The 25128-nt window shown below is 39.9% G+C and overlaps 1 protein-coding gene across 1 annotated transcript; it reads left to right on the plus strand.

Annotated features, from left to right (window-relative positions):
- Window positions 1–10855: 10855 nt before the first annotated feature.
- LOC114372939 lies at window positions 10856–11437 on the plus strand. Its single transcript, XM_028330506.1, has one exon. The coding sequence runs from the start codon at window positions 10856–10858 to the stop codon at window positions 11435–11437; it is 582 nt and encodes a 193-aa protein (XP_028186307.1).
- Window positions 11438–25128: the final 13691 nt, after the last annotated feature.

Here is a 25128-nt window from a genome sequence, read left to right on the forward strand (position 1 = left end):
GATCAACAAATCACTCATTTTACAATCATGAATTGATCAACTTATGAAGACATATTGAAGATCAGAGATTTACACATTTTAGATGTATTCAATCCTTATCTTTTAATCTTTTAAGATTGTTGTTCTTGGTTAGAGTTACCAGGGATGTTGGAGAATTGATAGGGTTTCAATTTTGGATCTTTTATTGTAGGGTTCAAGAGAAAGATTTGTTTTCTATTGGAGAATTGTGTGTGCATAATGTTTGTACTAGTGTTCTCTAAGAGGACTTAATGATTTGGTAAAGATTTTGAAAAAATATATTTAACCCCCCTTCTAGATTCTCGACCTGATCCAACACGTTAGCTCATTTAAAAGTTTGTTTCATATTTAAAAATATAAAAAAATTCTCTAGCAAAGTCAAAAATTTTCGTTAAAAATAATAAGACAATTTTAAATCACAAGACATAGCCAAAATTAAACTTTCCTACAAATATTATATACGATAGGCTACCAAAACGTTTTAAGTCCTTATTCTTACTATTCACTTATGCTTACAGGTAGGGGTGGGAATAGGCTAGGCCGGCCTACAGGGGCCTACGAACTGGCCTATATAAAGCCTGCCCTGGCCTGACCTATTTAATTAAAAGGCTAGGCTCAGGCTTTTTTAAAAGCCTATTAAACTAAATGGGCCAGGCTTAGGCATATTAAAAAGTCTTATAAGCCTGATAGGTCGGCCTATATATATATATATATATATATATATATATATATATATATATATATATATATATATATATGTATATATATATATGCATCTGATTAGTTTAGTGAAGCTTGACAGAGAAATAAAAACTATTTGAACTAAATTTCCATCTGTGCAGGAATTGCAATATGTACTGAGTCGCAGTGAAATTTGTCTCCATGTGAGTAGACTCTATGTGAGGCATAATTTTAGTACACGTATCCCTAGAGATATTAGCACAATAATATAGTGAGTTAGCATGTTAATCTAGATGTTTAAGATAGGATTTACTAGTTTTGGCAAAAACAACTTTTACCATTTTTTCCTTGTCTAATTTATCCATTTCTTCTCTCAAAGTTTTGGTAAGATGTTTTTTATCCTTTGGAAGCTTGACACTTCAAGACCTATGTCCCTACTCCTTGATAATTTCATGGAAGCTTCATTCAAGGTAAGGGGAGTCTTTTCATTTCTTGAACCCTAACCTTGTTGTCTTTGGAAGCTAGGCTTCATTGCATGTTGTTTTAATGTTTAAAATTTTGTATCTACTTCCAAGTCATGAACTATATAATATGTTGTCTTTATGGAAATTTTAAGGTTAAAAATGAGTGCTTAGGGTGATAAAACTTAGGGTTAGCCTTAAATTTCACTTAAATCAGGGTTTCCTAGCAAAAGTTATGAAAAAAAACAAGTTTTAGGATTTAGGACATTTTATTGGATAAAATATGTCATGAAATTAAACTGGTAGTTGGAGCTGTATGGACTATCTTGCTTAAATTTTTTACCTAAAAAATGAGTTTGTTAGGTGTCAAAATATAGGGTAGCATTTAAGATTCATGAAAAATTGATTCCCGAAACACCTAAAACACTGAAAATAAGTTGTTAGGAGCAAAACTTTATAAAATTGAGTGACAAAATAATTTTAGATAGTAGACAACTTAACATTGTAATCTATGCCTCTGAATAAGTAACCTTGGAATTATTTATCTTCTGGAAATATTGATTTAACTACTATATTATTATTGAGATAAACTACAAGAACTAATGACTGATGTATGTTCTGGAGTTGTGATGATTCTCTGCTGATAAAATTACTGAGAAGCATGCATATATTATTATTATTATTATTATTATTATTATTATTATTATTATTATTATTATTATTGGTGAATGATAAGACTAATAGAGTGTCAACATCGGCAGATTATATTTGTGGCGTACAAATTTATATTTTGCTATATATCTATATATTGTTATTTTATCTATATGCATTGTGGTTTGGGTCCGGGGATGTCCGACCCTTGTCAAATTGTTTGTCATGATTGTTAGATGACTTAATCATTGGTTCCCTAAGAGTAGAACATAGGTCTGAGCCTCGTCTCTCTTTCTTGTTTTTTTGTTTGTACGCGTTTGTTGATGCTCGTGGCATGAAAGCTATGCACATGATGCAGTGGTAGAAGTCAAGAGGATTGGATAGAGATTAAGGAACCGATGGTTCTATTTTAGTGAGAAGGTGAGATTACGTTGAGAAAGTGGTGATGGACAAACATACACTGAGGTATAGTGAATAGAGAGGTTCGAAGAACCTGAGGGAATTAGCGAGTGGTGACTACCCAGTATTTGGTGCACTCATTTGGCATGGGTAACTCATAGGCCTCTCTTTGCTATTCCTGACGGGCTCCAAGACTATGCTTTTTGAGTTGGGAACTTGGGGATCAAGTGTATGATGTATCCGTATGTGGCAAACAGTAAACCCTGTCATCCACATGATTATGTAAGACCATTAAGAGGTGATAAGTGTATTAGTAACACGCTTAGGATCTCGAGAATTTTGTTTGCTTAGAGCAACCACACGTAGTGTTAATTAGGTTAAATGTTGTCTTTGTTTGACTATTATTTGTTTGTGGCGTTTAAAGAGCAGAGGACTCACCCTTACAACCAACAACTTTCGGGTACTAATGATGCCGAGTACATTGAGGCATTTGCGGGATTGGTGTAGCTTTTAGAGAGAGCGGGTATGGCCGTGCTCTGTAACGCGATCCACGCGTTACATCTACCATACTCAAGTCCACTTAGTGCCAACAGATAGATGTAGTGCCCATTACCATAGATCAAATGCTAACTTACTATATCCCATGGGGATTCACAAGGGCCCGTTATTCTCTAAACTGAGTCTTGAATTCATCTTGGTATTGGAATTAATGTCAAGGGATATCATAAAAGATTTAGACTTTTACACATGTTATAATCATTAAAGTTTCTGGTTCATAATGATCTTTTGAAGAAACTTTGATTGATTTAAATGGGTGTTTTTAATTTGTGTTAAGAACTAATTGGTAAAGATTTTGTAAGAATCTATTCAACCCCCCTTTCTAGATTTCAGCATGATCCCACAAAATGCACCCAATGGAGGTTATAGAGGATCAAGGAGACCATTATGACATGTCATTCGAGGAGAATGAGGAGTACCAAGTATTTTTGAGGCAATTGGAGCCAATGTCTAAGGAGGAGAGTGATGATTCTTCTGAGGATACATCTTAGTTAGTTTAGTACTTTTGGTGTGATAAGTGGTCTACAGGGGTCCTAGTTTTTTTTTTTTTTTTTACTGATTTTGATGTATTTTGAGAGAGGTTTCTCCATGAATATGTATTTTATTATAGCAAGGATGTAAAATGTATTTTGCTTACTATCATACTATCATGGGTTGTATTCGTATTAATTCTCCCGTGACACTACTAATGTTATTTAATTATGTATGATGACTAAGTTATTCTACATATGCGTTTATTTTAATTTGATATAAATGTTTATCATTTTCTGATTGACGTGTTTATAAAAAAAAGAAACAAAATATAGGAAGAGGTTTTTACAAATTGTAAGTGGCAATAGAAGAAAATTTGTGACGTGTATTCCTAAAATAAATTAAATTAAAGCATTTTCAAGCAATATTTTTAGTCAAAAATTTGAGGTGTTACAATAGTGGTATCAGAGCAATTTGTCCTATCCAGACTAGGGTATGGACTTGTCCATTGTTTATGTTGTGTGCTCTTATGTTCTTCTCAAAACAAGGATACAAGAAGAATGATTATTTGTGTGACTTACTTGGTATTCCAAGTAGGGATTTGTGTGAATTGATTGTTTGTGATTTGTATAGCTTTTAGGTAGCGAGTAGGAGTAGTTACGTGGGTAGTCTTTAGGAAAACTAACAAAGTGATTTCAAGGAATCATGGCTGGGATACCCAACAACATGGCTACTTTGCTTTTGGCTCGTATGACGCAAGTACTAGAGACTTTAGTGCAAGATTGTGATGTTGAACTGATTAAGTAATGCAAATTATCTGCTTTCACCAAGCACAATTCCACCCAAGTTTGAGGGCAACTTTGATATGGAAAGACCTCAACATTGGCTTTCGAAAGTTGAAAAGATCTTCACAGTGATGGGATTCTATGAGGAGCACAAGGTGACTTATGCCACCTGCATGTTGAGCGGAGAAGCTAAAGACTGGTGGAAGTTTGCTAGTCAAGCCCTTCCAAGTAACGAGGAAGTCATACCATGGGCTGCATTCAAAGAGAGTTTTTTGGGTAACTACTTCCCAAGGGACTTGCGCAAGCTAAAAGCCAAAGAATTCATGGAGTTGAAGCAAGAAAGCATGACAGTAGGGGAATATGATTCAAAGTTTCATGAGTTGATGAAGTATTGATCATAATATAAGCATAGTGAGAACGGTGAAGACATCTGTGCTTAGTTTGAGAATGGTTTAAGAGATGACATTCACACTGCAGTGAGTATGTTCTAGATCACTAATCTATGAGGAGAGCGTTAAGGGGAATCAAGCTGAGCCTAAGTTTGGAGGTCCGTAAAGGAATGACAAGAGGCACCAAGGGAATTACAAGAAGTTGTACCATAAGTCTAATCAAGCCTATGAGGGAGGTTTAGGTTACAAGAACAACAACAATCAACAACAACAATAACACTTACAGTCTGCTTAAATGTTGTATACGTGGAGGACCACATTTCTAGAGGGATTGCCCACAACTAGCTACTGTTTGTTCTAATTGTGGAAAGACGGGACACACACTTAAGGATTGTTGGTCTACACCCAAGAAGGATGGCAATCTTGGAAGTGGAGCTAAGAACAATTACAAGAACAACAACGAAGGGAAGCTGAGTGTGGCGTGGAAGGTGTTTGCGATGAGCAACTCTGAGGCGACAACATAAGAGATAAATGCATCATAAGAGACAGACTTGTCGATGTGCTCTATGATTCGAGAGCCACACATTCTTTCATATCTTTTGACTGTGTGAAGAGTCTAGACTTGCTTGTGTCTTCTTTGCCATATGAATTCGTAGTGTCTACCCCTACCTACAAACTTGTTACCACTTCTATTGCATGCTTTGACTGTTCTGTGATGGTCGACGATAAGACTTTCTCTATGAATTTGATTTGTCTACCTCTTTCTCATCTTGATGTGCTGTTGGGAATGGATTGGTTATCATCCAATGATGTTATTCTCAATAGTAAAAACAAGACCTTGAACTTCGTCACTTGTGCCTAAGATATCCCTAGATCTTTAAGTTTGGAGATTTCCCGTGTGAGTGAAGACAAGAGGGTAAACAACTGTCGCAACCTACCCTACGATGGGAGTGAGGGCGAAAAGCCAAAGAAGCGTCTTCCAAAAAGCAAAATGCGTGGGAGTCGCCACCAACGCTTATTCGATGAAAACGTTAGAAAAAACCAAAAAGAGGTTTGCGAATTTTGAATATAAGGGTTGTTAGTCGCCTTATACGACTAACTTTTGTATAGAAATCATTTTCCAAAACTTGTATAGTTCCCCAATTTATGGTTATTTTTTAGTTTTTTTTTAGTGATTTTTGTAAATAAATTTTGTTTTATGGATAAAGCTATCTCTAGAATATGTCCATTGGATTTAATGATGAAATATGTGCAATTTCAGGTGAAAAAGAGGCTAAGTCATGAAGTGCCAAAAGTGATAGTTGAGCTTAGCTCATCAGTGGGCTAAGCGCGCATCCACCGCTAAGCGTAGCTTCAGCGCGCTTAGCACAACAGAAGAATCTGACAGGGCATCAGCATCAAGGTCGTGAGCTAAGCGCGAGATCAGTGCGCTAAGTGCAACAGTTGTCTTTAGCTAGGCTCAGTGCATAACTGATGCTAAGCCCGAATCCACTTACTCGCGCTAAGCCCAAGGGTGGCACTAAGCGCAACGTCACAAATTCAGAGCCTATTTAAAGCCTGTCTTGTGAAGAATTAGGGTACACACTTGAAGCAGATGATTGGCACAAATTCCAGAGCACACCATAGTGCCTATTTCGGGAAAAGAACTCTGAAGGCAACAAGAGGAGTAGCTTTTGCAGAGATACCTAGGTTTTGTAAGCTTATTATTGTTAGGGTTTCTTCTGTAATGGCTGACTAAATACCCTAGTTGGGGATTTCTAATGAACCGCTGATGTAAATACCTAATATCTAATTGATTATGTTTTGTGTGTTCAATGCTTCCTTCAATGCTTAATGTTTGTATGCTTTTGGTCTAATCATCCATTTGTGTGCATAGTTAGGTGACTTTAGCATTGGGAAATGTACTGTTGCCTTAGCACTTGATTGAAGCAGGATCGAAACTTAGTCTTACAAGAGGGATCTACAGATTGAGTTTTGGTTTTAATTATGTTGTTACAATAATGCTATTTAGTCTAGCCCTATTCTTACAAGAAGGATCTGCGGACGAAGCTTAGGCTAAATTAGGCTAAACTTTCGTAAGCTGCTTGAGTTGAGTCTAGTCTTATAAGAGGGATCTGTGGACGAAACTCAGTTTAAGTTAGTCTAAACCTAAGAGGGTTGTCTCAATTAGGCTTAGTCCAACAAGAGGGATCTGAGGACGAAGCTTGGATTGATCCGGTCTGACGAGGGATCGAGGTTTAGTAATTTAGGCTACAACATAGAACACAAGAGCATGATTGATTAGAGAAATATATATATATGCATCATCTTGTTTGTTGGAAAGACCCAACATTTATACCTACTACTGCCAGTTTTACTTTGCATTTTATAGTTTTTAGCATAAAAGTTTAGTTTAAATTCTGCTTGAAATTATCAATCATATATGTTCTCTCAACAATGCTTCATTTCTAAACTTAACTTAGGCTAATATTAGTTCCCTGTGTTCGATACTCGGATTCATCCGTTTTAATTTTTAAATACTTGACGATTCGGTGCACTTTTCGGCAAACCGGATTTCCCTTGAATATATTTGTACGAAGAAAAAGTGGAACAAAAAGTAATCGCAGGGGAAATCCAACAAAATTATTTATGGTGCCGTTGCCAGGGAACTAAGCTGTTAGTAGAGTTTGGTTTAGTTCTGCAGCATTGCTTTATTTTTGCTTTCTTTGATTTATTGATTCTTTTGACTAACATAGTAGTTTTAGCATATTCATTGTTCTTTTGAACTGGATAACTGCAGTTCTGTTTTCTTGTATGCAAAGAAGATCTACTGCAAGTGATTTGATCCCCATTGATTTGAAGATTAACGCCACTTGTAGAAGGCGTAATCAAGAGAGAAATAGAATTTTTTTGCAGGATTTAGAAGTAGCAGCAATTCCAGAGGAAAAACCTCAATCTTCTGAGGCATCTTCTAGTTTTCCTATTGCAGGACATTCTCATCTAGATCCTATCGAAGACCACATCATGGCTGAAGAGCCAAGAAGAGTCACCCTGGAAGATTATTCAAGTTCTAATGTGCCACGATTTTTCACCAGCATTGCTCAACCAGAAGTTCAAGCACAAACCATTACATATCCACCATCATTGATTCATCTAATTCAGAATAATCTGTTTCATGGTTTACCAAATGAAGACCCATATGCACACTTAGCCACCTATATAGAAATATGCAATACTATTAGGTTGGCTGGAGTGCCTGAAGATGCAATCCGATTGAGCTTGTTCTCATTTTCTTTGTCGGGAGAAGCTAAGAGGTGGCTTCATTCATTTAAAGGCAATAGTCTTAAGACATGGATGAGGTTGTGGAGAAATTTCTCAAGAAATATTTTCCTGAGTCTAAGACTGCAGAAGGCAAAGCTGCCATCTCTTCTTTTCACCAATTTCCTGATGAATCTTTGAGTGAGGCCTTGGAAAGATTCCGTGGTTTATTGAGAAAGACTCCCACTCATGGATTCTCAGAACCGATACAACTCAACATTTTTATAGATGGGTTAAGACTGCAGTCCAAGAAGCTATTGGACACTTCTGCAGGTGGGAAAATCAAATTGAAGACCCCTGAAGAAGCCATGGATCTCATTGAAAATATGGTTGCAAGTGACATTGCTATTTTGAGAGATAGAGCTCACATTCCTACTAAAAAGAGTTTATTGGAGCTAACCTCCCAAGATGCATTGTTGGCACAAAATAAGTTGATGTCTAAGCAACTTGAGGCATTGACTAAAACACTAAGTAAGTTGCCAACTCAAATTCATTTTGTACATACTTCACATGCTTCTGTTTTGCAGGTTGTAGGATGTACCATCTGTGGGGGAGCTCATGAATCTAGATGCTGTATCCCTATTGAAGAACAACCCACTCATGAAGTCAATTACATGGGAAATCAGCCCAGAAACAATTTTAATGCAGGAGGATTTTCTGGATTCCAACATGGCTAGCAATACAGTCAACATCAGGGACAATGGAGGAACCACCCTAGAAATCAATTTAATAGAGATCAAGGTGGACCATCCACAAGGCCACAACAATAAAGGCCTAGTCTATATGATCGCACAACGAAGCTGGAAGAGACTCTAGCTTAGTTCATGCAGGTTTTTATGTCCAACCAGAAGAGTATAGAGTCTGCCATAAAAAATCTGGAGGTCCAAGTGGGATAGCTTGCAAAGCAATTGGCGGATAGATCATCAAGCAGTTTTATAACTAATACAGAGAAAAATCCCAAGGAGGAGTGTAAAGCTGTGATGACTAGAAGTAGAAGGGCAATCCATGTGGGTGAGAGTGAAACTGAGAAGAAGATGGAGAAACATAAACATCAGCTGGCACCTACTCTATAGAAGCAAGCTTCATGATGATGAATCAAATTGATTCAAGATGTTTTGATGATAACAAGAGATGATGACAAAAAGCCCAATAGAATGATTTCAAGATTGAGTCAACAATTCAAGAATCAAGAAAAGTTAATGATTTCAAGATTTAGTCAACAATTCAAGAATCAAAAGAAGTTTGATTTCAAGATTCAAGAAAAGATGAATTCAATTCTCAAGAGAAGAAATCAAGAAGACCTCACAAGGGAAGTATTGAAAAGATTTTTCAAAAAACAAACATAGCACAATTTTGTTTTTTCAAAAGAGTTTTTCTCAAAATTTTCTAAGTTACCAGAGTTTTTACTCTTTGGTAATCGATTACCAGTTTCCTGTAATCGATTACCAGTGGCAAAGTTTGTTTTCAAAAGCTTTCAACTGAATTTACAACGTTCCAATTAATTTCAAAATGGTGTAATCGATTACAAAATATTGGTAATCGATTACCAGTGTATTTGAACGTTGAAATTCAAATTCAATTGTGAAGAGTCACATTCTTTCACAAAAATGCTTTGTGTAATCGATTACAAGGATTTGGTAATCAATTATCAGTGACAAGTTTTGAACAAAAATCAAAAGATGTAACTCTTCCAATGGTTTTTAGGTTTTCTAAAGGTTATAACTCTTCCAATGGTTTTCTTGACCAAACTTGAAGAGTCTATAAAAGCAAGACCTTGATTTGCATTTCATATACAACTTACAACACTTACAACCTTTACAAACAACTTTTCACATATTCTTTTGCAACCTTTGAATCTCTTTGAACTTCTTCTTCTTCTTCTTCTTCCTTTGCAAAAAGCTTTCAAAAGTTTTCTGGTTTTCCAAACCTTGAAAACAAAAGTGTGCTATTCATCTTTTTCTTTCTCTTCTCCCTTTGCCAAAAATAATTTGCCAAGGACTAACCGCCTGAATTCTTTTTGTGTCTCTCTTCTCCCTTTTCCAAAAGAATGAAGGACTAACCGCCTGAATTCTTTTGTGTCTCCCTTCTCCCTTGTCAAAGAATTCAAAACGACACAGTCTGAGAATTCTTTTGATTCTTCCCTTTCCCATAAACAAAAGATTTCAAAGGACTAACTGCCTGAAAATTCTTTTGTTTCCCCCTTCATAAATTTTCGAAGGACTAACCGCCTGAGAACTTTGTTTTAACACATTGGAGGGTACATCCATTGTGGTACAAGTAGAGGGTACATCTTCTTGGGTTGTTGTGACTGACAACAAGAGAGGGTACATCTTTTGTGGATCAGTTCTAGTGGAGGGTACATCCACTAGGTTGTTCAAGGAGAACAAGGGAGGGCACATCCCTTGTGGATCTTTGCTTGTAAAGGACTTTACAAGGTTGAAAAGAAAGCTCAAGGACCACAGGTCGCTTGGGGACTGAATGTAGGCTCGGGTTGTTGCCGAACCAGTATAAAATTCTTGTGTTTGTCTTCTTCTTCCCTACACTCTTTAATTTCCACTGTGCACTTTAATTATCACTTTTACTTTTGGTTAAGTTTCTATTTTTGTTATTTACTTTCTTAACATTATAGTAAAAGCCTAAGAAGGGTAGTTTTTTAATTAGTAAAGTTTTAGTAATAATTAATTCAACCCCCCCTTCTTAATTATTTCGAGGCCACTTGATCCAACATAAGCCAGCACTCGAACCCATTTCTGATTTTGTAGAACTTAAAGAGATTAATGAGGAGGCTGAAGATGATAAGGAGGAAGAGACACTAATAAAAGAAGAAGAAAAAGAAAAAGAAAAAAAGCTGAAAAATGAAAAACAAAAAGAGAAAGTTGTTGTTGATGAGATGAGGAGAGGCAAGAGTGAGGCAAACATTGAAAAGAAGAAGGATACTACTTCAAATGAAGGCAAGGAAGTACCTTATCCTTTAGTACCTTCCCGGAAAGAGAAAGAAAGACATTTGGCCTGATTTCTTGATATCTTCAAGAAACTAGAAATTACTTTACCCTTTGGAGAAGCATTTCTACAAATGCCCCTATATGCCAAATTTTTAAAAGATATGCTGACAAAGAAGAGCCAATACATCCATAGTGACAAAATTATGGTGGAAGGCAATTGTAGTGCTGTGATTCAACGCATTCTTCCACCTAAGCACAAAGATCCTGGAGTTGTCATGATACCGTGTTCCATTGGTGAGGTTGTTGTAGGAAAAGCTCTCATAGACCTGGAAGCTAGTATCAACTTAATGCCTCTCTCCATGTGCCTGCGACTTGGAGAGATAGAGATAATATCTACACGCATGACCCTTCACTTAGCTGACCGCTCCATCACAAGACCGTATGGAGTGATTGAAGATGTTTTGGTGAAGGTGAAACACCTTATATTTCCAGCTGATTTTGTGGTGATAGACATAGAAGAGGATGCTGATATTCCTCTCATTCTTGGCTGCCCATTCATGTCTACTGCAAGCTGTGTAGTAGATATGGGAAAGAAGATGTTGCAAATGGGCATAGAAGATCAGAAAATCAACTTTGATCTATTTCATGAAGATAAAGAGCCATCTGACCAGAATGTCTATTTTAAAGTTCATGTGATGGAAGAAAGAAGACATGAGAAGAAGATCCTAGATAACAGGATGATGCATCAAGCTAGTGACGTTAAAGAAGCACTTACTGGGAGGTAACCCAGTGATGCAATCCTACCCCGCAAGGGCAATTGATAGAAGACTCCAAGTAGATTGGGCCAGAGATCCAAGGGAAGGCCCTAGGGTTCTCATGAGCCTTAGGGTAGATTTTGAGCCCATGGGCTAAGTATGTGCCCGCTTATCTTTGTAAATATTAGAATAGGTTTTTTTCATTTGTTTAGGCCTTGTATTTTGGCCATTCTAGTAGTATAGGGTTTTAGCCTTGTATTTCGAGGCATTTTGAGTAGTCTTTGTAGTAGAGACTTTTTTTTGTATTTTCATGTATTTTATCATGGGGGTGAGCTTAGCTATTATAGGGGGTATGCAGCTAAGTTCTAGCTTCTCATCTCATGGAGGAGAGCTTAGCTATTAGAGAGGTGTGTGTAGCTAAGCTCTAGCTTCTTTAGGAACCTTTTCAAGGAAACTTCTCAAGGAGGTGAGCTTAGTTATTAGAGGGGTGTGTGTAGCTAAGCTCTAGCTTCTCAAGGAAGTTTTCTCAAAGAAGCTTCTCAAGGAAGTTTTCTCAAGAAAGCTTCTCAAGGAAGCTACCTAGTCTATAAATAGAAACATGTGTAACACTTGTTGTAACTTTGATGAATGAGAGTCTTGTGAGACATACTTCAAAGTTCTACTTCTCTCCCTCTTTTATTCCTTCAATTTCGTGCTCCCACCTCTCTCTTTCTCTCCCTCTTTCTTTTCCTCCATTGAAGCATCCTTCCAAGCTTCTTATCCAAGGCTCATCTTGGTGGTGAAGCTCCTTCTTCCATGGCTTATTCCCTAGTGGATGGCGCCTCCTCTCACCTCTTCTACTTTGTCTTCCGCTGCATCTCCATGGTGGAAAATCACCATTAAAGGACCTCATTGAAGCTTAAAGATCCAGCCTCCATAGAAGCCCCACAAGCAAGCTTCCATCACCCAGCTTTGCTTTCCCTTCTCTATCTTCATTTTTATTTCTTGCATGTAGTTAGGACATCATGCTTGTGATTGTGATTTATTTCAGCTTGTTTAGTAATGAACAAAAAGGGTTTTTAAATTTTGTGTGAAGAGATAAGCAGAAAATGACTCAGAAAAATTTTTAGATTGCTTATCCGCTAAGCACAAACCTTGCGCTAAGCGCCATCTCTTCACGTGCTAAGCCGAGCTTGCTCACGCTAAGCGCAAAGACCCCTGATTGATTGGCTGAATGGTTTAGCTAAGTGCACATCGTTGCACTAAGCCCAACATCTTCACTGTAAGTTGCACCTTAATCAGTGGGCTTAGCGTGGATGATGCGCGAAGCGCCACTTCCTCTTTGTGAAAATTTATTATAGCTACGCTAAGTGCACCATACTATGCTAAGCCCCAGATTCATTCTGTAAGTTGAGCTTTCAAGCTGAGCTTAGCGGGAAAGGATACGCTAAGCGCCAACATCGTTCTATTTTGAAATCATTGGAAGTGCGCTTAACGCAGGTAGTGGCGCTAAGCCTGAATCACTCACTGTAAGTTGAAGCTTGATGTTACACTAAGCCTCGGATCTCAGGCTAAGCACATATTGCAGAAAAATTTTTGGTGTTGCAGAAAGCGCTAAGCGCAGCCTACCGCGCTAAGCCCCAAATGCTTACGGGATTTTACAACTTCAAGTTGGGCTTAGCGCGAGGCTAGGCTAAGCGCTAGTGTTTTAAACTCAAACGTCACGTTGGCGCGCTAAGCGTAGCTGCACGCTAAGCGCGCCATACATAATTCAGTTTTTAAAAAGCAAAGGTAGAGGCACTTGGGTTGCTACCTTTGCACCCAAACCTCTGCACCCTCTCATCTTTGAGCATTCTTCTACTTTCTGTTGCGTGTATACTACTTCTCTACATCATCTTTGCTTCATTTCAAAGATGATAGTTGATTTACTTTTCATGCTTTAAACCTTAGGATAGTTGATTTCTATTTTTACTTTTCATGCTTTAAACCTTAGTATAGTTGATTTATGGTTTTCGTAGTTAGTTGTTGTTAGGTTAAGGTACTTAGTTTTAGGGTTAGGTATTTTAGGACTTTAGGTAGTTTAGAAGATCATTAGGGGCAATGTGGCTGAAAGGGGTGAAAACCCCTGTGTGTATTTCTGGGAATTGCGATGAATGCACTAAGCGCGCCTGCTGCGCTTAGCCTGTTCATCACAACTGTTAAATTTTTTTAGGATTTCTAATGATCGCGTTAAGCGGACCATGTCGCACTAAGCGCGCTCATCATAGCTATTGAACTAAAACGATGTAGACGCTAAGTGCGCCTATGCGCTAAGCATCAATAGTATACTGAGATACTCAGAGTAGTTCAGGCGCTAAGCCCAGCTTGCTAAGCTATGCGCCACTTAGGTTCTGTTTCTTTACCTTTGTAATAAGGCTAAGTGCGCCTGTGTGCTAAGCTTGAGTGTCTTTCTATTGAGGTTGAGCTAACCGCTAAGCTCCAGTCCTCTACTGTTTCAAAAATTGTAGACTTAGGCTAAGTGCAGCTGTGTGTTAAGCCTATTCTGCAGAAAAAAAAATATTTTTTGTGTCTTCGAGCTAAGTGCCAGCTTGCCGTGCTTAGCGCTTGAGTTAATTTCATAAGGCGCGCTAAGCTCAGCATGCTGCGCTAAGCGCTCAGCTCTATTTTTAGTTTAAATTTTTCTATTTTCTTGAGAATAAGCCTGTACTAATCTATTGTGTTTTGTCTTATATTTTGCAGATGGCTTCCAGGAAAAGAAAGGCACCCTCACACCTACCCAAGCCAGATTTGATAGATCCAGATTCACTTCCCAAGAGGCTTGGGAGAGATACACTGACATTATGGTGCCTCATAAGCTTTTACCAAAAAGAAATGTGGTAGTCTACTATACAAAGTTTGATGAGTTCAAGGAGGAACTCGAGAGACGCCATTGGGATGAGGAGTTGACTGACTTCCTGGACAGCAACATTGATGTTGCCATTGTAAAAGAATTTTATGCAAACCTCTATGACGCTGAGGACAAATCACCTAAGTAGGTGAGGGTGAAAGGTCATTTGATTAAGTTTGATGAGGATACTCTTAACACATTTTTGAAGACTATTGTTGTTGTGGAAGAGGGGGAAACACTTTGTGCTTATTCCAGATTTGCACTCCTGAGGCCTGATCCTCAGGAGTTGGCTGCTAAGCTTTGTATCCCAGGGAGGGGATTCGAGCTTAATGCTGATGGGCAGCCTTTAAAGATTTTGAGGAAGAACATGACTATGCTTGCTCAAACTTGGAGCGTTCTTTCCTTTTCTAACCTCATCCCCACTTCCCACACTTCTGATATCATTCTTGATAGAGCCAAACTCATTTATGGCATCATCATGAATATGGACATGAATATGGGGTACCTCATCTCCCACCAGATCTCCCTCATAGCACAACATGATACATCCAGACTAGGATTCCCTACCATTAATTTGGCATATATTAAGAAGAACTGTTGAAATCTTAATGATCCGACATTAACTTTCAGAGGACCCAAGAAGGCCAGGGGTAAGAGATCTGAGGCCCTTTCCTCTTCAGCACCAGAGACACCAGCTCCTTCTTCTTCCACAATTCCATTACCTCCCACTTAGATTCTAGTTATTCCTCCTACACCCACACAAATACCACTTCCAGCTCCTTTATCTGTAGGTCCATCAGATTTTATTTTTACACCACAGATGCTACACTCCATGCTCCAGAGCATCCGCAGGGAGTAGTCCATTATCATGCAGAGCCTTCAGGGCTTGGGCTTTCCCTCCATTATGAGCATGGAGGAGTTTGATGCTCAGGTGGCCTGGCTAGGAGACCAGCCCTCTTCTTCTGGAGGGGGTGGGGCCTCTGCAGCCCAAGAGCCAGATATTGAGAAGCCACCAGCACCAGCAGAGGAGGAGACTACTCCTGAGGAGACCCAACCATCTATATCAGTCGCGGAGCCAGAGCAGCCTATCAAGGATTCATCAGCAGCTCCAACATTGGATTTGAATGAAGACCAACCACAGGAGGAGCAGGACGTTTAAATTTTTGCACTCTGAACACTTTAGTTTATTTTCAGTTATTTTATGATTTATGTCATTTAAATTTCAGTTTTTATGTTTCAGTTCTTTAAATTTCAGCATTTGAATTTCAGTATTTCAGTAGTGTAGTTGTTTGTTTGCTTGTACAAAAAGCTTGATTGAACAGTGAATTGGTTGAACTTTGTATGCAGTGGCTTGTTTGGTATGAAATGAGTGTTTGAAAATGATTTGATTGAGCAAATGTATGAATTGAATGGATTGGGATGATTAGATGATTGTTTTGATCAAGTTTGCAGTCATTAGAAGAGAATGAGCATGTGATTGGAAGTATGTCTGAAAATGTTAGTTGGTTGTCAGATTGATTGTGAAGGAATGCATTAACCATATCCTGGTGAGAGTGTGATCCTTAAATTTTGTGAGAAATGACTATCATTTAGTACTGATTTTTGCGTGAATCCCTGAAGTATGGATTGGATGCATGAATTTGAGGATGATGAAGGCCATGTTTGATTATGAATAACCACTTAGCCAAAAAGCTGACCATATGTTTGAATGAATTATCCCTTGCACACCACAATGCCTATTTCAGGAAAAGAGCTCTGGAGGCAGCAAGAGGAGTAGCTTTTGCAGAGATACCTAGGTTTTGAAAGCCTATTATTGTTAGGGTTTCTTCTGTAATGGCTGGCTAAACACCCTAGTTGGGGATTTCGAATGAACAACTGATGTAAATACATAATGTCGCAGCCTACCCTTCGGCGGGAGGGCGACGAGGGACTCACGGGTGCGTTTTCCAAGAAAGGAAAATGCGCGGACTCGCCACCAACGTTTATTCGAGGAAGACATCGGAAAAACCGGAAAGGTTGGTCTACAAACATTAATCGTGAAAGGTTCAGGAGTTGTTTTTATGCACAGGGAAGGCATTAGCACCCCACGCGTCTGTCACAAGGGACAACAACCTTTAATCAAGTGTGCAAATATGACTTCAAAATGGTTTATTTTCCCTTTTTTATGTCTTTTTGTGTTTTTATGCTTTTTTATGTTTTTTTATATTTTTTATCTTTTTGTTTTGGTTTAACCGAGGTTACAGCATGAACGATCGGTTGAATTTTATTTTAACAGTGATTAAACGAGATTACAACTCAAATGATCGATTGAAATTCATTTTATCATTTATTAGGTGAGAAAACGACTTAAATAAACAGTTAAAACATGTTAAAAGGGGGTACGGAAAACAAACGAAATGAAAATAAAAGTATGCGAAACAAGTAGGGACCACTAAGGGTGCATAGAATGAATTGAAAGATTTGATTTTGGGAACTTACCGGTTGAAGACTGAAGAATGATGAAGAACGAACGAAGAACGATGAAGAACGGTGAAGAATCTTAACGAAATCGCTCATGAAAACATCTTGGAAGCGTTACGGAAGCACCTCGACTTGGATTTTCTTCACGGAAACAATTTTTCTCACTAATTTCAAGAGAATCCTCAAATACTAGAAGGGCTGAACAATTTGCTCTGCCCTCTTTCCCCTATTTATAGGAGAAAAGAGGGAGGTGGTTGCTGCCCAACTTGCCCTGGCGAGCAGGGTTGCTTCCACCAGAAGGCATCGCCTTCTTTTGGAACACTCAGGAAGGCCCAAGTGGGCTTGGTTGCTATTTGCACCCCCTTTTTCACTAAATACACCCCTTGTGTTTTTTGTTGATTCCTTTCCGAAACGTTATGGAACTTTACGGATTATGTAATGACACCCATTTTCTTTCCAGAATGTTGTGAAACTTTACAGATTACGCAACGATGCTCTTTTTGACTTCTAGAATATTGCAGAACTTTACGGATTGTGCAACAATGCTTGTTTTTTATTTCTGGAATGTTGCTGAAATTTACGGATTGCACAACAATGCTTGTTTTTTCCTTCCAGAATGTTGTGAAACTTTACAAATTACATAATGATGGGTGTTAAACATTTTGAGGCGGTCAAGCGAAGGTCGCATGCCAACAAATAATAGTCCCTGGACGAAATTAGAGTATGACTGTTGCCCTTCATTACTTAACCTTTATTGGAGATAAAAGCGAAGTAAAGATAAGACACTAATTTCGTTCGAGCGGAACATTTTTCGGACGATCAATATCCCAACCAGCGGAACCTGTCATTCAGAAAGAAAAGAAAAGGCATCAGGAGTATCAGCAAAACTTTAGTGCCTTGAAAGAGATAAAACAGGATAACCATGACGTTTCCACGTGCTATCAAACTCGATCGTCCCTGCCTAGCAGAGAAGAATCTTGCGCGTCGTCGGACTTGAATGTCTCTAGATGACGAAAAATTTTCAAAAATAATCAGAATCAGACGACCAATATCATCCCGATACCATCGACTCGTTCGCCTTGGTCGACGAAAGGTGCGGATAACCATAAGGTATTCCCTGCATGTCACCGGACTCGCTGTCTCTGGATGACAAAAGGTGCAGAAGACGACGTTAGTCTCCGCGCGTCAACGGGCTCGTTTGCCCCTGGTTGACGAAAGGTGCGGATAACCATACGATACCCCGCCTGCCACCTGACTTCCTGGGTCAGGGTTAACAGAAATCATTTTGCACCCTTTGTCATCCAGAGGCGGCGGGCCCGATGACATGCGGAGATTTACATCATCTTCCGCGCTCACAAGATCTGTCATATTGACTTTTGAGTCACGCTGACGGGCGGAAATACCCGAGTGGTTATCCGTATAAACATTCTTTTGCTATCTGTAAGACAGAACGCTTGATAGCATGCATAGACTGACATCGTCTTCTGCACCTTTTGTTCCCTCGGGAACGATAAGTCATTTGCATGCGGAAATTTTATGGTCACCCGCGACTCTCGTCAACCGAGAGGAACGAAATTAGTGTCTTATCTTTACTTTCCTTTTATCTCCAATAAAAGACAAGTAAAGAGGGGCAACTGTCATACCCTAATTTCGTCCGGGGACCTTTGCTTGATGACATGCGACCTTTGTTTGGTCCTTGTAAGGTGCTTGGCACCCATCATTAGGCAATTTGTGAAATTCCGAGACATGCCGAAAAACAAAAGAAAATATTGATGCGCAATCCGTAAGGTTCCGTGACACACCGGAAATCAAATGGAAGCATCGTTGCATAATTAGTGAGGTTCCGTAACATTCCGTAAGTCAAAAAGGGGATGATTATGTAATCCGCAAGGTTCCGTAACATTATGGAAAGAAAACAAGTATCGTTACGAAATTCGTAAGTTTCCGTAACTTTACGAAAAAAGAATCACCAAAAAAAAGCAGAGGGGGGTGTACTTAGTAAAAATGGGGGTGCAAATAGCAACCAGGCCCACTTGGGCCCTCCAGAAGATTCCTCTAGATGGCTGTTGCTTCTGGAGGAAGCAACCTGGCTTGCCTGGACGAGCTGGGCGGCAACCATCTCCCCTATTTTGCTATAAATAGGGGAGGAAGTGAAGAAGAAAAGGGTTCAGCCCCTTAGGCACTTCTCTCTCTTTCGAATTTGCTTGGAAAAATTGTTTCCATGAAGAAAATCAAAGCCGAGGCGCTTCCGAAACATTTCCGTAAGGAATTTCGCGAAGGTTTCGACCGTTCTTCGACGTTCTTCATTCGTTCTTCATCGTTCTTCGATCTTCAACGGGTAAGTACCTCGAACCAAGCTTTTCGATTCATTCTATGTACCCGTGGTGGTCCACATTGTGTTTCGCGTATTTTTATTCTCATTTCATTTACTTTTTATACCCCCTTTTGATGTGCTTAAGCCATTTTATTTAAGTCATTTCTCGCTTAACTTAAAAATAAAATAAATTTCCACCGATCGTTTGAGTTGTATTATCCGTTAACTTCGGTTAAAATGAATTCCGACCATTCGGTCGTGACGTAACCACGTTGGAAATAAAAAAAAAAGAGGTAAAAAATAATATAATAATAAAAAACATCCTTTTAGTAAAATAAAGCGGAAAAACAATCGGACGTTTTCTCTTTGAGATTTCTCATTCTTAACCGAATTGACTAATAACTAAAGTGAAACTAAGGCTAAAATTAACTCGCCTAGTCAAGCTCGTCCATAAAATAGGTTTTTGAAGTTTGTCATTTCAATTTCTTACTAAGTAAAATGGATCATTTTCAAGGTCCAACGCCTTAAAATGATCACCTCTTAAGTAAAAAAGAATCACTTGATAAGAAAGAACTACGTAGGTCTGATTTCCTCATCGCAAATTGAGGAATACGTAGGAGCAAAGGGAAACACCCTTGTCGACCACAAAAAGAGAAAAATATAAAAAGGGTATAAAGGATATAGAGACATAAAAAGGGAACATAAAAAATCAAAGTCATGTTTGCACGTTTGATTAAAGGCTGCCGTCCCTTAGGGACGGACGTGTGGGGTGCTAATACCTTCCCCGTGCGTAAATACAACTCCCGAGCCTTTCACTTAAAAGTTCGTAGATCGCGTCTTTTCCGGTTTTTCCGACGTTTTTCTCAAATAAACGTTGGTGGCGACTCTGCGCGTATTCCTTTCGTGGAACACGCATCCCGCGAGTCTCGCGTCACCCTCCCGCCGAAGGGTAGGTTGCGACAGTTGGTGACTCCACTGGGGAATGTTTTTAGAGAGTTAGGCCATTTAATCTTGTGCAAAGTTTTGCCATGACTTACTCCTTTGTTGGTTTCCCTTTATTATGTTCTTGTATATATAACTCTTTGATGCTTTTAGTGCATTTTTTGTATGCATGAGGTAAATATTTATTCATTTGATGCACACAAACACTAACACTATTTGCACACACGGTGAGTTGAGAAAGGGGCCCTATACCCGGGTTCGTGGGAACATAAGGAGTGGAGGTGAATCCGTGATCATGCTACGTCTCCGACTTGCTTGATTACAGTGAACCCTCATCTAGAGTTTTTCTCTTTGAAAACACATTGTTGCTAGTAGTCCTTACTGCTGCAGTATGTTCTTCGAAGGGGATGATACTTCTAGAAACCATCAAGAGAGATATGACTACCTTGGGGGTTATCACTAAAAGCCTAGTTAGCTCTTTCCCTTATAGGTCCCTTAAATAGGGGCACGGAGCAAACACGCTGCGTGCCATTTTTCACACTGCCATGCATAAGTATCATATACCCTCTTGCTTATATTTGTTTGTGAATATTGTCGTACTATGTACATCCCCGTGTTGTGCCTTTCGCATATGCATCATGCGTGGGTTTCGTCTTTGATCCCCTCACTTTAGCAAACCGACGGAGGGTCCGTGTCGCCTTCTTAAAAACATACGTTGGGTGCCACGCTGCCCAAACGTTGTATCCAACAAGGAAACAATTTCTCGGGCTCCCGTATTCATAAATTGCATCTGTGTTATATGCATTTCTTCATGCATTCATCCATTCCACCCATGATAGATGTCGGAGTTTTGATTCGGACTAGATTTTATTTCACTTTAGTAAAACATGGGATCAAGTCAAAAGCCTTCGCTTAAAAAGAGGTTCTATCAAGTCAAAATCAAGAGCTTAGAGGTCACTAGTTTACAAGAGTTGGGGCAATTAATGGGTCAACTTCAACAGCAAGCCTTCCGCAAAGCCTATGGTAAGATTTGGGACCTAGCTAGGGTAGAAGTCTCCATGGAACCGATTGCATCCCTTTCCCAGTATTATGACCAGCCCCTAAGGTGCTTCACATTCGAGGACTTCCAGCTAGTGCCGACTGTGAAAGAGTTTGAAGAAATCCTGGGATGCCCACTGGGAGGAAGGAAGCCATATCTTTTCTCTGGTTCTATCCCTCCACGACAAGAGTTGCCAAGGTAGTGTAAATATCAGCACAAGAGTTGAACCAGGTAAAGCAAAATAGGAATGGGGTAGTCGGAGTATCAAGGAAGTGTTTGGAGGAAAGGGCAAAGGCCTTGGAAAATCAAGGCGAATGGGCTTTCTTTTATTGACATCTTGGCGCTTTTGATCTTTGGAGTTGTCCTCTTTCCGAATATGGAAGGGTTAGTGGACCTAGTAGTGATTGACGCTTTCCTCGCCTTTCATCATGGCAAGGAAAGCCCGGTCGTCGCCATTTTGGCCATGTATGACACGTTCGACCGAGGATGTGAAAAGAGCGACGCAAGAATTTTTTGTTGTGCACTGGCTCTCTATGTGTGGCTGGTTTCACACCCTTTTCTCCAAGAAGGTAAGCCCGTCTATCCGCTACAAGGTCACCGCTCGTGCATCGAAAAAGGAAAGGCGAATTGGGACCAACTCTTGGCTAGCATGGAGGGGCGTCTGTTAATTTGTTCCCTCGCTAGAAGGAAGGAAGAATCAGGATTCTATCTTCATGCGAAGGATGTCCAAATGTTCCCTTGATGGAACAAGGGGTTGTATTAATTATAATCCCGTCCTCGCCATAAGACAGCTTGGCTACCCCATGAGAGGAGTGCCATCAGACGAAAGCATCACGCCTTTCATCGCACGGGGTTTCGGTGACCACAACGCGAGGGTACTCCAAGGAGTTCGCAAGGCATGGGATGCGGCATGAAGAAAGGACATAGAGCTTAGGGGAAGCAGTAATGGGATCATCGACGGCTATCATAAGTGGCTGAGAGTCCGAACACAAGGATTGGATTGGCTCCCAAATCTAAAGACTGTGAGAGACGATGAGGTTAAAGCTTCGGAAGAAAGTGATGAGGTACAAGCCCTAAAGGCAGAGCTTGAAAGAGCCCGGGTAGTCGAAGAGAAGTTCAAAGTCCATAGCCATCAAAGTCTGAAAAGAGTATGATGAACTAAGGGACGTCAATATGGCCACAGCTGAAGCCTTGGAACGAGAAACCAAGAAGGCCCGAAAGGAAGAACACGACCAAAGCAAAGTTTTGAGGGGCTTTATAGGGCAGCAATAGTGAGCTCAAGCTTCGAAGAGGTGAAAGGAATCATCACGGGTCAAAGGCATGATCTTGAAGGACGAGCTAAAGGTTTGCCTTAGGTCGAAAAGAAATTTGTCCCAACAGTTAAGCGAGACTAAAGGGAATATGTGGGCCATCATCGATAAGCGCAAAGAGAAGCTAAATCTAGCGGCGACTCACGAGCAAAGGCTAGAGGATGAGTACGCCAAGATATCAACAGAAAGGGAAGCAAGGGAAAGGGTAATTGATTCATTGCACCAAGAGGCAACAATGTGGACGGACCGATTTGCTCTTACTTTGAACAGGAGTCAAGAACTTCCCCGATTGCTAGCCAAGGCCAAAGCAGTGGCGGACACCTACTCCGCCCCCGAGGAGATCCACGGACTTCTCAGCTATTGTCAGCATATGATAGACTTAATGGACCATATGATTGGAAACCGCTAGGAAGTTTGTATTGTCGCTCAGATCTTGACTAGTTATAACTTTTTGAATAAGATGAGTTTATCCCACGTTTTTACTCCAAAAATCAGTGCGAATCAAGTCACTCCCGCATTTTATCTCTAGCATGCATTGTATGTTGGTCTCGTCCTTTGTCACGGGAAGCCGAAAGGTCCATATCACCTTCTTAATTGTACACATGGGGCACTTCGCCCCCAAATGCGCAAGTAAGAAGAGATAATTTTTCGGGCTCTCGTGTCCGTAAAATGCATTCATATCATGCACCGCATAAACATCTCTTCAGCATCATAATGAACATATCGCTCCTGCATTTGTCCGTTATCACATTCCCATTTTGCATGAGTCATTGCATCATCATATGCGTTCAACATACTTTTTGTTTGCTCATACATGATCCTTGTATTTTCCTCTACAAAACAAAAACAAAAAAAAGGGGAAGTACGAAAGTTCACGCTGCATTCTTAGTTGCATATATTCGGTACCATGAGCCAACCATGTTGGGATCATAAACCCATTTCACTTAAAAACAAAATGATTGAACATGGTACCTAATGCATGTTTAACTAAGAAAGGATGTTTCTTCGGGCATCTCAATCTCATAATTACATTTTCCATGCATAGCATGCGTATTCTCGAGTCATTCATCCCTATGAGATGTTGTTGAAGTATTGGCAATCAGAATTGCCATTCCTTGGATTATAGGGTTGAACCAAGCTCATGCTTTTACAAAAAGGTTCATCGAGTCAAGTTGAAATATGGAAGTAACCGTCTTGCAAAATGGGGGAAAAGATGAATCGAGTCACATCACTGCTTCGTCTACTGCCAAACATATTTAGGATTGTTGATGTCCTTGTTACTTCCAGTTTCACCTTGACAAAGATGTCATGGACCATGTTGAAAATTTAAATTGATTCAACCCCATATCCTGCATAAAAATTCGCAATACTTCAACTGTACATCATTCGCATGCATCCATGCTTTTCATTGGTTGCATTGCTCATTGCATTCTTTCCTTGAAAAATAAAATAAAATAAAATAAAATGAACTTAATCATTGTTATCAAAAAGAAAAGGACACGCTTTACGGCGCCCTTACCGAACTCGTGCTAGAGCTAGAGTAATAGGTGAAGCAGAGGAGGTGCAAGAGAAGATGAAGGCCGACATGGAGGCCATGAAAGAGCAAATGGCCACAATGATGGAGACCATGATGAGCATGAAGAAGATAATGGAAGCCAATGCGGTTATAGATGCCGCTACTAGCGCTGTCGCTAAGGTGAACCCGATGCTCCCATCTGGCCTCAAGCAAATGAATCATCCAACCTCAAATATGGTAGGCAAAGATTTGGGAAGTACGAACGACCCCATGATGTGCAAATTCAAAATGAGCACGCTTTCCCATCATATGGCTTGCCTCCCAACTATACACCACCCAATGTGGCATACACTCTCAATGAAAATCTCAATAACCCCACTCCCATACTCATTAAGAGCCAACAACCCCAAACTGATCATGCACATGTCTCTTAAACCGTGGAAGAGACACATGAATTTCCCCACCACAATCTAGCCGACTTTGAGCCTTGGCTCGGATATGCCACTGAAGGGCAAGCAGTTGGGGGTATACCCTTTGAAAACACTTTGGAGGGCCCTCAGTTTCGCCCGCAACCACAACCATTGCATTTTGCGGTGGGAAGAGCCCCTCCTGCTTTGGCCGAAAAGGGAAAGGCGGATCATCTAGAGGAAAGGCTCAGGGCCATTGAAGGAGGTGAAGATTATTCCTTTGCTAACCTAGAAGAGTTGTTCCTAGTACCCAATATCATCACCCCTCCCAAGTTCAAGGTGCTGGACTTTGACAAGTACAAGGGGACTACTTGTCCCAAGAACCATCTAAAGATGTATTGTTAGAAGATGGGGGAATACGCAAAAGATGAGGAATTGCTGATACATTCCTTCCAAGAAAGTCTTATTGGGGTAGCTGTTACCTGGTACACTAACTTGGAATCTTCCCGAGTCCATTCTTGGAAGGACCTAATGGTTGCCTTTGTTAGGCAGTATTAGTACAATTTTGATATGGTTCCGGATAGGATGCAACTACAGAACATTTGCAAAAAGGGGGACGGATCTTTCAAAGAACACGCCCAAAAGGTGGAGGGATCTGGCGGCCCAGGTGGTACCCCCAATGATGGAAAGGGAGACGATAATCGTGATGGTATACACATTATCGATACTCTACTATGAAAAGATGGTGGGCTATGCACCCTCAAAGCTTTGCGGATTTGGTCTTCGCCAGTGAAAGGATCGATGTGGGTCCGAAAAGAGGCAAATTTGATCATCCTACTAGGACGACTGAGAAAACTGGGGCAAATA

The sequence above is a fragment of the Glycine soja genome, chromosome 11, assembly GCF_004193775.1.
Source record: "Glycine soja cultivar W05 chromosome 11, ASM419377v2, whole genome shotgun sequence".
Classification (NCBI taxonomy): domain Eukaryota; kingdom Viridiplantae; phylum Streptophyta; class Magnoliopsida; order Fabales; family Fabaceae; genus Glycine; species Glycine soja.

What these genes read in the sequence shown, in the direction of transcription:
- LOC114372939 (XM_028330506.1), top strand. Translation starts at nt 10,856, where the DNA reads ATGGTGGAAGGCAATTGTAGTGCTGTGATTCAACGCATTCTTCCACCT.